Source organism: Branchiostoma lanceolatum, chromosome 16, assembly GCF_035083965.1.
Source record: "Branchiostoma lanceolatum isolate klBraLanc5 chromosome 16, klBraLanc5.hap2, whole genome shotgun sequence".
Taxonomy (NCBI): Eukaryota; Metazoa; Chordata; class Leptocardii; order Amphioxiformes; family Branchiostomatidae; genus Branchiostoma; species Branchiostoma lanceolatum.
The window spans coordinates 12,098,974-12,110,980 of NC_089737.1; the positions used below are offsets into that span (position 1 = coordinate 12,098,974).

A 12,007-nucleotide genomic window follows, 5' to 3' on the forward strand; every position below is an offset into this window, starting at 1 on the left:
AATGTCTCCCTCCTTAAAAATCATTGTAGTTCTGGACTAGTCAAATCGTTTCCCCAAGGAACGGGAAGTAAACCCCATACAGAGCACGACCCTGATCCAATGTGAACACTGTGGCCGGAGGTTCAGGGCCAAAATTGGACTTTACGGCCACATGAGGACTCATGTGACACATACAATACAGGCAAATGATGGATGAAAGCGGTCCTCAAAAGTGACCGGACGAACCACCATCTTTTTGTACATAGATAAATCAACTGAACACGACCGGTACACCACATCTGCTTGGAGATAAGTTGTTTTTCTCGTCCTTTACATCTGAAAATCAATTAACAGCCATGCGTTATCCTCCGTACGTTTTATCGAAGCAGAAACTCTCGCAGGAACTAGTTAACGCCCACCTAACAGACAACTGAAGAAATCGTTCTTACCATTCATGTAAAATTCAAGAGGGAAATGCTTTTAGGAGTTGTTCTTCCACCAATGTTGCCAAGCAGGAACTATGGGTCTCGCAGGAATTACTAGTATATCGTCTTAAATAGAACTTGTTTGTATCAGGTGCTCAAACGTCCAGCATACAATTAGTGCTTATTGAAGTGATGTAATGCTCTTTCAACTAAAATCTTTCAGGCGAAAGGTGAGATGCCATTCTTTTGGCTGAGTGGTAATGAAGGACTTGTTCTCTGTCGCTTTTGCCGAAAAAGCTTAAAAGCAGTAATTTTACTCCATCTGGTAGCTACAGGCGAAATGGATTGATGGCAGGCTGGATGGCCTTTCAGTCGCTATAAATTCAGTTGCTATTGATGCTGACGCATTTTGAATATATTATGTACCGTGGTTCCCACGTAAACTGCCAGTTGAATCACTGATCTCACATTAGACGTTAGCGGAAGACTCGATCGTTAGGCCACAGGGAACGCTGTCGTACATTCGCGGAAAGCCTACCAAATACTGAGCGGGGTTGTAAACTGCAGCAAGGATGGAGTCCAACGCATCTTATGCCGCCCTGCTTTCTCCCGTCGCCGATGAGACATTCCTCGACGCTTTGGATTGCTACTACTTTTACGTGAAAAGAAATTTCACCTACCACGAAGCGAACGATCGCTGCTTTACGTATGGCAATCCATTCGTCGGGGCGACGGTTAACAGAGCGTTCATGGGCATCTTTGGGGTCTTCATCGTTCTCTTCAACTCTTGCGTACTGTGGGGGATCCTAGGAACGAAACAGCTACGGAAAGCCATGTACTTCTACATAGCGAACCTCGCCGTTTCCGATCTAGTCTCAGGTGTGGTGTGCATGTATCTAGCATCTAGGCCCGACGCGACAGGTCTATGGGAAAGACTGAGTGCAAGAACGTTCATAGGCCTTGCAATGCTCCTGTCGACGACGGCACTGACTCTGCTGTCCGTCGATCGTTATGTCTCTATCGTGCACCCTGTGGTGTATCACAACAAAGTGAGCGGACGGCAGGCGTGTGTAGTCATATTGGCGTCTTGGGTTGTGACCGTTCCGATGACCTTCTCGTCACTCATGGGGTGGAACTGTTTAGAAAAAGACTACGCTCTCAGCGGTGGGTGTGCTAGCTATCTTACGTTGGGCTATATCATTTTTGTTGTCGTTATGTTACTCTTGCTAGTGTGCGTTACGTTGTGGGCGAACGTCTACATCTACCGAGCAGTCAAGCGGCTGCAGAACAGAAATCTCGGCGGGCCACGAGCGACAAGACCCCGCCGGGGAGCAAGCAACAGCGCGATGGACACTCAGCCGCAACCTGGACCGTCCAAACAGCCGGATAAGCCATCACCGCCGTTCAACAACCAAAACAAAATACAAAAAGCGAGAGCCGTGATGACAGTAGTGTTGATAGCGTTTGTGTCTTGGCTGTTGTACTTTGTGTTTCTCGGAGCCCATCGCATATGCGAGGCTTACCGGAACACTTGTCCTATTCGTGGCATTGCCCAGTGGGGCCTGCTGCTAGCCTTCCTAAACTCGCTCATCAACCCGATCGTCCATGGTCTCCGCGTGCCCTTGCTGAAAACAGCGGTGGTCGCAAAATTCAACGCTATCAGAGAGGCCGTTGTAGCAGTGGCGAGACGGGAACGGGTGGGTTCTGCGACGCAACGACGACAAAAAGACAACAAGGGGCAGACAAGCAGTGAACACAAGTACATGTACGGCTCTCAACAGGTGGCCTACAATGTCGGAGTCTCGTTGGAAATTTTGACGCCAACGGAAAACCGCGAGGACCAAAGCCAGGACAGCGACGATGATCAACCTACAAGCGGCCACGGACAAAGAACACTCGCTTGGTCTTAAGCTAATTGGAAATGAACAAATCAGTGTACAAGACACTGTTATGGACTGACTAGTTCTGTTGGGCCTCTGCCACACATGCAGTCCGACGATCTTCGGCCGTATTTGTTGATCACCAGAGGGTAGCCAAATTCAAAAATCGACACCTGGTCCATCAAACTGGAAAGGACTCGGTGACCTGCGAACATTGTCATTGGCCTATCGATCTCTAGCCTGGATACCAGACCTTTCGCGCGATGCGATGATACCCCCTTTTGGGCGGGGAAGACCCAGTAGTAGGGATAGAGTTGGAACCCGGGAGCGCTTGGCAGCCGAACTCTAATTTCTATCGCGTGAGAGCTAATAAGTGGGCCGTGTGCTATCTGTGGCGGCGGCGCGAGTTGCTTTCCCGGCCGAAGGATTAGCTCCAGGAGCGCGGTGGTCTAGATCATTAGCTAGCCTGGATACCAGACCTCTCGCGCGATGCGATGATAACCCCTTTTGGGCGGGGAAGACCCAGTAGTAGGGATAGAGTTGGAACCCGGGAGCGCTTGGCAGCCGAACTCTAATTTCTATCCCGTGAGAGCTAATTAGTGGGCCGTGTGCTATCTGTGGCGGCGGCGCGAGTTGCTTTCCCGGCCGAAGGATTAGCTCCAGGAGCGCGGTGGTCTGGCACCCAGGCTAATCGATCTCTAAAAAACAACGCGCGATGACCGAGAGAACGCCGACCGTAATTACTTAACTGCCGACAATGTTATTTTGAGCTCGCAGACTCGTTAGCCTGTGTTTTAACAATCTCTCGCTGGCGGAGGTTAATGACCCCTAGCCTCTACCAGGCCCCGCGGATAGCTGGGAAAATAGTAGAAATTGGCCAAATAGAGTGAATAGTATGCTAAGGGAGTCGGCTACGGAGAGAGGGTCCAATCTGCCATCCTAGGAACTGCACGTGAAACCCTGGCAAGTATTCCTGGCGTAGTTAGTCTGGTAGTAGTCTGGTAGAGGCAAAATCACCTTCTCCGCGAGTAAAAGTCCGGTAGGAGCGGGATTAAGTCAGGCTAGCAGGCTCGTCGGCCGATCGATTTTCCTGCTGTGTGTGTGAGAGGCCGCCTGGGCAAAAACAAAACTGCTAACCCGTGCTGTCAGGAGCTTTTCATATACAGGTATGGAGATAGATATATATACTCTATTTGTATACATGTATTTTTCTAGAAATTGTATACATGTATTTTTCTAGAAATTTGTAAATTTACCGAATTCAGTCCACATATGTCAATCAATTAGTTAAATGTACGGTAACATAGTAGAATTGTTTTTGTCTAGTACATTGTACATTCTTAATATTCTAGTAAATTTACCGAATCCAGTCCACATATTAATCAATTAGTTAAATGTACGGTAACATAGTAGAATGGTTTAAAGGAGGATGCCATGTTAATAAGACACCTTGTTTTTGTCTAGTATATTGTACATTCTTACTATTCTAGTGTATTTACTATATGGAGTGAATTAAACAGCCTTGATTATATTCTCAGCACTGTATCGGGTATTTCATACGAGGTTATGTCCCTGAGTTTCTGATTATACATTCATAACTTAATCCTTTCTCATTTGAAGTACGCAATTAGTTACTCGGATTGGTCTAGCCATATGCATTGTTGCAAGTAGAATGAGATATAGTAAGGACAAGGTTTCATGTCAAAAATTACCTTCAATCTTTATTCTTTATTAGAAATTGCAAATTAACTTAAAGATTCTCAACAAAAAGGATAACTTCCCAAAAGTTCTTACCAACACTATCATTTACTAACATAATATTATAACTGGATTTAATCATAATATCTATCTTTCTATTGGTCCTCATTTACAACGTATAGTGCCTACAGTGTATAATCTAAATATGCTAATGGCGTTAGAAGAGCTGATCATGACTTTACCACCGTAAATAATGGCCAAACATCATTTGGAAGAGAAGCGAAAACATCACGCCACTATGCATGACAAACACATATCTTGACATACGTAATGGGACATTCCCTTTATATCTTGTACAGTTTTCAGTTCTAAGTCTACGGCAATCATCCATTAGTATCTTAAACCATAATCCTGAGAGATTCTAATTCCATGGCACCAATGCATACCTGTAATTATAAACCAAAAACAGTTACTCAAGCAGCTGGATAGAAAATTTCAGACAGCATCTTTCGTCAGTGAATGATAAAAGACAGCGGATGCTGTCTGATACGTCAGTTTCACCTTTTATCCGGTTGCTTGAGTACTGTAACTATTATCTTATTACCTGGATGTCTTACCTCCACCAACATTCATAATTATTATATCTTGCTTAGAACTCTACTAAGAAAAGCCAGATATGAATTGTTCTCGCCACGACCTCAGCTGGATCTGTGTAACCCTTGATTTCATAATTGGAATATCATACAAAATGCAAAAGCATGGCTGAAAACAAAACACACAAGGTGAAAAAGATTCGTTCTTTATCTATGGAAGTCGTAGAGCGCTCTGTTAAATTTCAGTTCGCAGAGAGAGAGCGACGAGAGCGCCGTCCTAGTGGAAGGGGGGTATTACCTACGTACCTACGTATCACCTATTAGTATCTTACCTCGCACAATCCTGATAGATTCTAATACCAAGGCACCAAGCATAATTATGTCGCTTAGAACTGTACTAAGAAAGGCCAAACATGAATTGTCATCATCTGCTCTTGACAGCCGTGATCACTCCGGATATAACTATAACAGCCGCGCCTGCAAGACTCGGGACTGACGGGAAATCACTGAAAACGACGATCTGAAAAGAAGTGAATTTACAGTAAGGATGTGACAAATAACATTTTTCACTTCACTTGCTCTTTGACATAGCCTGAGTGCCATCGTCCGTAGGGTCTACGGTCACATTTCTAAACCGGGGCCCGGCCGGGCCTTTTATACCATACTTTTTGCCCGGGCCGGGCCCCGGTTTGGAAATGTGACCGTAGCATTAGCGGTCACTACGGAGGTTGGTACACGGGCTAAGTAAGACGCCCCCTCCCCCCAAGCGTTGACTGGCTATTCCTTAAAGTGTTACTTTACAAAATGGAAACGTTTAGAATTGCTTTACAGAAGATTGAGACAAGATGGTTTAGTACTTGAACAACGGTGTGGCTCAAGGGCACTAAAATGGAGATGGGTGCCACCCTATACACCACTTGGTGTGGGATTCATTTTAAAAAATGCGAACTTTTTAAAAACTCACCTGGATCAGAAAGGAAACCAGCACATTGGAGTTCCGGAGAATGATGGAGTGTGAAGCCACTTTAGACAGGGACAGGCCTTTGGTCAAGGAGAAGTTACTGCCCAAATCTTAAACAAAACAAAAAACAAACATCGTAACATTTAAGACAAAAGAAATCTTTGATAACAACGACATTTATCTGAAGCAAGTCTTTTAAGGAGTGTATGGTTTTTATAGCGAAATAGTGGTCATTTGCAAATGCAGAGACATAGGTATACGCTACGTAGGTAAAAGTACATCTGTTAATGCAAATGATATGAATTTCATTGAGAGAAAAAAATCCCCCAAAATCAAGGTACCAAACGTATCTAAACAGATTGGTAAAACAAAGAATGGCTTTCATTGTGCATCTTTTGTTTCCTGGAGTTTCAATCTATTTCTTCTAATATTCGTTTCACTCAGATAGCAAATAAAGTTGGACACTGAGACTAAAATTGAATAGGACATATAATACATACATTGAAGTCAAACTTACCACACAGTGCTGACGTCACCAGCAAGATGACGTTTGATCCACTCATATTCATGACGTCACCCATCCCGCCAAGAAAGAACACGTTCGACCCAGCAGACAAGATCGTCGTCACTAGGCAACGGACGAAAACCAAAATATTCGTCGAGACCTTGTCCTTCCTAGATAGCCTCCCAACCACCAGGAAAGCCAAGGCTGCACTCATGGCTCCGACCATCGCTACCGTGACCCCGAGAGTTTTCGTCGGAACGGCAGGGTCAAGGTCATCGTGCGAATCTGCGGCTTGCGAACTTGAGATTAGGGTTACTCCTAACCAGCACATGCCAGCGAGTAAGATCTCGAGACCGCCGACAGGTTCACCGAAGAACAGGAACCCCAAGAAAGCTGTGAAGATCGGACTGGTCTGGCGGATCGCAATGGCTTCTCCTGCAGAAAATAAAGATAGAATCATGGTGATAATAACATAAATGATGATAATGGCAATAGAAAGGTGATGTTAGGTGGTGAAAATATTCACTCTTCAAGCAGAGGTTAGGCTTCTTTTGTAACGCGGCTTTTAAGGTGTTTCTGTTTTTTTTCTAGCTGTCGCCCCCCTATGATGTGACTCATTTACAGTCGTGTCTAGATGCCTAGTCTGTTTCATCTTTTCCAGACGGGAACCCAGGCCGCCGACACGTTGCGAGTAGCACAAACCACTACACCACTCGGACGCGAATGACTCTTTTCAAAAGTGTTGTCTTTCTACTACCGATCGTATGGGGGCGCTAACGTTATATAGGGGACTTCCCAACATGGCGGATTTTCGCAAACAAACCGGAAGGCAAATATAATTCCCAACTCCGAACGTTACGTATGATCTTACCTAGAGGTAGAATAGTGCTGGCGTAGTCATTGGTACAGAATGCTAGAAAAGCCACAAGACCACGAAGCGCCAACCAGGGTAGAGTCCGTCTTTTCACCGTGGCGAAGTCGGATCCTCCTCGGGCCCACAGCACGACCACCGCCGCCAAGAGTTGGACGGAGCATCGGACCACGATCGTGTGGAAGAGGGGGACTCCGGCGGCAAGTTGTAGCAACGTGACCGATAGAGCTGACAAGATCCCCGACAGTATAGACCATAGAGGACCAACTATAGTGCTGGATACCTGTTTCCTTGGTCTTTTGAGATACTTGTCTATAGAACTAGAAGCCACGTTGTTTCTTTCGTCCATCGCTCTTGACTGGTGTCGTGGTCTTTCTCTGAGTCGACCTTACGCAAAGCTGACGTGGCTCAGCTCAAAACTCCGTGGACTGTGGCACAGCGTCTTTATGTAAAATCCAAGCTGGCAGGTCGATAGGTATCAGTTGTAAGACTGTTGTCAGAAGCACACGTAATGTTTGCTAGTTACCCTCAGCTGCAATGAAGTGGTGTCGATGACCTGAAGGACGACTTGTATGGAACAGGGCAATGACGTAACGTGTAGTCTGTTGATTTTATGTACGCAGGATTTGGCATGCCACCAAGCGCAAGCAAGAGTCCAATATCCCCTTGCGCATTTGTATCCTTTCCTGATTTTTAAAATATGTAAAAAAAAAAAATGATTATAATACATGTGATCTTGTATTGTTTACCGACATATATCAATGATTTTAAACCTCCTTGGTACAAGCTGCGTAAGACCGGACTGTGACGTTCGATTTACTCACAACGAGTCACCCCTACTCTTTTTGATATGTTTGATGGGTTCTTTAGCGCACTCAAGGTCCAAGTGGCTCTCCTCAAACTCTGGACCTTCGACCGTCCAATCCGAGAGACCGTCATTAACCACAGCTACGTACTCAACTTTAGAACTGGGTACGAAATAACTTCCCCAAGGGGACAGCGCTAGGGCCCTTGGGATCTCTGTGTAGGTGTAGTACTTTGGTTTGTTAAAAATAGGGGGGGTTAGAAACCACTCGGAATGCGTCCCCTTCCTCCGGCCCCTCCGTAAGAGGGGGAGGAACGGTCATCAATGGCCGGGAGCCCGATGCCCCAGGGGCACCACTCCCGGCCCGCTTCGCGCTCAGAAGGGGACGCTACCGCTCGTCATCGTGGCATCTGCGTGCGTTCACGTTTCCGTGAGAATGCACGGGTCACATACTATAGAAATGATCCCTAAAAGTATGATCTTGAAGAGAATTGGTCGTTACATAAGCTACGTACAAAATGCTTCACACCTCCGTTAATGGTTTTATTGTCTTTGACTAGCAAAGCAACATTGAAATGGCTTTATTTCACTATTAAAATCCTAAAATAGATATGAACTTATACTGTGGTGAGCTAGAATATTTACACCAATATTCGGTGAAATGTTTGTCAGTTTATCACATTAAGATTTGTAATTATTCAACAATATTACGGAGATTTGCCTAATCGCATAGGTAAGTAGTTTTGTTGCATCACGGGAGAGCGGGAGATTTAAGACGTCGGGTAAACACCATTGTTCTTTGCTTTGCCAATAAGGGCGTTTTTCAACACGACTCGTAAAGGATGCTGGCTTGATTCGGCAGGGAAAACGTGAAATTCTTACGCAAGGCTGATCGTCGCATGTCTGAAAAGTGAAATTGAAGTTGCCAAACGGGGTTCAATCTGACCTTGATTTTATGATAGGAAAGAAAACAATTCTCAAGATCATAATTACACAATTAACAAGAGAGTGAAAACAACGATCACATATATATCTACAAGAAACTTTATCATTCTACTACTTGTAACGTTAATAACTGCAGACTTATAATGATATTATTATTATTATTATATCTCTTCAGAACACTAGCGCAACGGCATTCGAATCGGCGGACTAACTTTCAATGTCATAATCATGCCCTATGTTCTAGTAACCAATAATGTATTGATTTTAACATGTAGTAAATTATGAATTTCTTGCATATATTTGGTACTATTATACATTCCGTGATTATAAGATATTGCAGCAATCTAAAACAATTTTAGGAAAGTTTGAATGACAAGATCACTATTCTCGAATCGGATGCTCCGAATGAAGACGACCGTTTTAGTGCGGGGGCATTGCATCCATTCCACCGTGGCGGGAATGTTGATGTAAATAAAGTGCACCGAACCCGCGCCACACTTTCCATCTCCCTGGGAATTACAGGACTTATAAGCTGCCGCAGAAGGTAAGATTGATGTTTTTACGTCCAAGATAGGCATGATTGGGACTGAAAACTACGTATTAGCTGTGTTAGAACGCGGGACGTTAAGTCGCCCCCCTCCCACCCTAGTAGCAGCTGCACGCTCTGCTCAGTATAAGAAGTGTTGATGTATGAGTGACAGCTGTCACTTTACTTGAATATCAAATGAATACATGGTTGTCAACAATTGTTGTATGATAGAAGAATGCACACTTTGATTAACACTGTTGAAGGCAAATTATGAGTGTCAGAGAAATTATGAATGTTGATGGTAATGTCTGCAACAAGGAGGCCTAGATGAACCTTCTTGGTTGCAACAAAAATTAAAACCCTGCCAAAGGCTACGCACCTCTCATGATACCCAATACAGATGAAAAAGTACTGGAGTATTTACTGATCTTTAGCCCAGTAAAGAACATTTCTTCATGTCCATAGTAACTCCTTGATACTCCATACCACAAATATGAATGGATTGACTGTGTACAGGTGTACATTGTATGTGTAATCTCCAAGCAGATCTTCATGTAGCAAAGTCGACTAAGACAGTATCCATGGGTCACAGGAAGATCCTCTTATATCACTGCCGTCTAAAAATTCTAGTGCTTTGTACATTATTGACTTACACTGTTCACACAAGTGGATGCATTGTGCTAATCCCCAAGCAGATGTTGGATGGAAAATTGTAACATATATATTTTCTGATCAGAAAAGCCAGCTAGTCAGAAAACATTTCAGTTTCACTTTGCCAACCCAATGTGAGCTTGGAGATTAGATGATTGTACAAATTATACCAGGGAATAACTAATGGTTCACACATGTGCCTTTGTAAGAAACCACACCCACCCACCACTGACTCATACCTGTCACTCAACACATCACATGACCTACTGTAAATTCATTTATTTTTACGGGGACTAATTTTGCAGTACGAGGGAAAGGAGGTGTTCACAGTGTTTTAAGTTTGTGGTTGGAACAATTATTAGTATGTAGTACGGTAGTGATACAATGGAACCATATTATGTGTCATGATGGAGAGAAATTTACTGCAAAAGTAAAATGACTGTCTGTCTAGTGGCACAAACATTTTATGATTTACAGTAGCTGTCAATCATGTAATAGAAATCCCCCAATAGTTCAGCCCCCCTGGGAGGATATAATGACAAAGCTGTCCAATTTTGAATGCATAAAAAAATATTAATGGCCTAACAAACCTTTTAAAAACTGTGTTTTAGGCAGAAAACAGCATTAAGCACTGGCTTTGGGTGTTACTGTTACAGTAACACTTACTGATCTAGACATGATGATAGTGTACACATAGACTCTATGGTACCTGACAATGTACGCTGCCTATAGGGTAAATAATTTGCTGGGAGAGTTTGCTGACCACAGGGTTTTAAATAAATGACTGCGTAGTTACAAGGGGAAATATCCCTTAGTAGCACTCTCCTGGACAGTCAGTCATTCAGACAATCAGCCTATTTGGGGCAAATTCTACTATCACTAAGACTTCATATTCCTTTGGAGGGCCTGGTGGAGGCTAGCGTAGACATGCGGTGGGCGTAGTTGTCCTGTTGACCATATATGGCAGGGGGAAGGGCACTGGATGTCAGCGACTGTCTGAATCTGAAACAGCTGTCAGGAAGTTGTTACTGTCCTTGTATCTGACTCAATGGCTGGTACGGAGTGTGTGTACCTTGCTGATTTCTGCTTATGGTAAGTCGTGTTAGTCCGTAGATGCTATCATGTGAAGGTTTTGATTATCATAGCTCCCTCCTTTAAATGGTTAGGGAGGAGATTATTTGAGAGGTCGTAAACTTTTAACTAGGATCTCAAGGCCAGCTATGACCCCGTTCAGAAGATCTATGTTGGATGCCAGCAATCAATACATGACATCGTTGATTTATACAATGTACATGTAGATAAGTGTTCAGCATTTTCTAATGACAACCCTTCATTTCCAAGGTTGATGCTTTGATAGATGGATTATAGATCGATATGCGCTAGATATAGACTGAGTTATCTGGAAAATGATGTTGGTCTGTTGATTAGAGGGTCTTCATGTACTTTTCTGTAAGGCATTATTTGAAAGGCAGGCTTTAATTTTGATACCCCATAATCTGTAGGGAAAGCCGTCTTATTCCGTGGCGTATATCGTAGCGAGGCGACCAAATTTTGCGTAATTGCCTTCCTTGCTTTTAGTGTAATATGTAGGGTGTTCTTCTGAATTAAGTGTAACGTGTTGTTGGGACCAACCCCCTCCCATGTAAACCCTCATATTAGACCTGTCAAGAATGTAGCATACAATTGATTGCTCGAGCTGGTTCATCAGTAAGTTGGATAATTTGATTACAATATACTCATGATCCAGAACAGTACTAGTATTTTGTATGCAAGTCATTCTTGACACTGGTCTATGGTAATGTGGGTCACTACTACCAACATCAAAGGCAATCAATATTTCCCATGACCCTGGTGTTTATTCAGGGTACTGTCTATGACCTATGTTATGATGAAGAGGCCAAAGGTCAGAGGTGAGACTGGGAGCCAACCTACTTTTGTTTATATGGTCTAAAAGTATTTGTATATTGCAGAAGTTAAGACTAATTTCATGTCCAAGTTCAATGAAGAAAATTCATTTAAGCATGTCAAATCTGAGACACTAACCAATATGATGATGATGTTAATATGATATTTTGCATTTTTCATACACTGTAAATGTTGAAATATTCGCAGTGCTTTAATGTTCACTGTTTTTGCGGTGAAGAGGTTAAAACTGCCGCAAAAAT

General features: G+C 43.5%; 2 protein-coding genes and 1 non-coding gene across 3 annotated transcripts; 1 reads left to right on the plus strand and 2 right to left on the minus strand.

Moving 5' to 3' along the window:
* Positions 1-368: 368 nt before the first annotated feature.
* Positions 369-2,324, plus strand: LOC136421833 (sphingosine 1-phosphate receptor 1-like). The gene has a single exon (XM_066409400.1). It carries the CDS (start codon positions 977-979, stop codon positions 2,312-2,314), a length of 1,338 nt encoding a protein of 445 aa, XP_066265497.1. The 5' UTR covers positions 369-976; the 3' UTR covers positions 2,315-2,324.
* A 1,654-nt stretch (positions 2,325-3,978) lies between these two features.
* LOC136421764 (solute carrier family 35 member G1-like) lies at positions 3,979-7,514 on the minus strand. Its single transcript, XM_066409281.1, has 4 exons — positions 6,913-7,514; positions 6,054-6,476; positions 5,540-5,646; positions 3,979-5,095 (listed from the first exon to the last, which is right to left on the minus strand). The coding sequence occupies exons 1-4, from the start codon at positions 7,259-7,261 to the stop codon at positions 5,000-5,002; spliced, it is 975 nt and encodes a 324-aa protein (XP_066265378.1). The 5' UTR covers positions 7,262-7,514; the 3' UTR covers positions 3,979-4,999.
* A 466-nt stretch (positions 7,515-7,980) lies between these two features.
* LOC136422323 (small nucleolar RNA U3) lies at positions 7,981-8,200 on the minus strand. Its single transcript, XR_010753600.1, has one exon. It is a non-coding gene; the product is annotated as a small nucleolar RNA U3 (small nucleolar RNA).
* Positions 8,201-12,007: the final 3,807 nt, after the last annotated feature.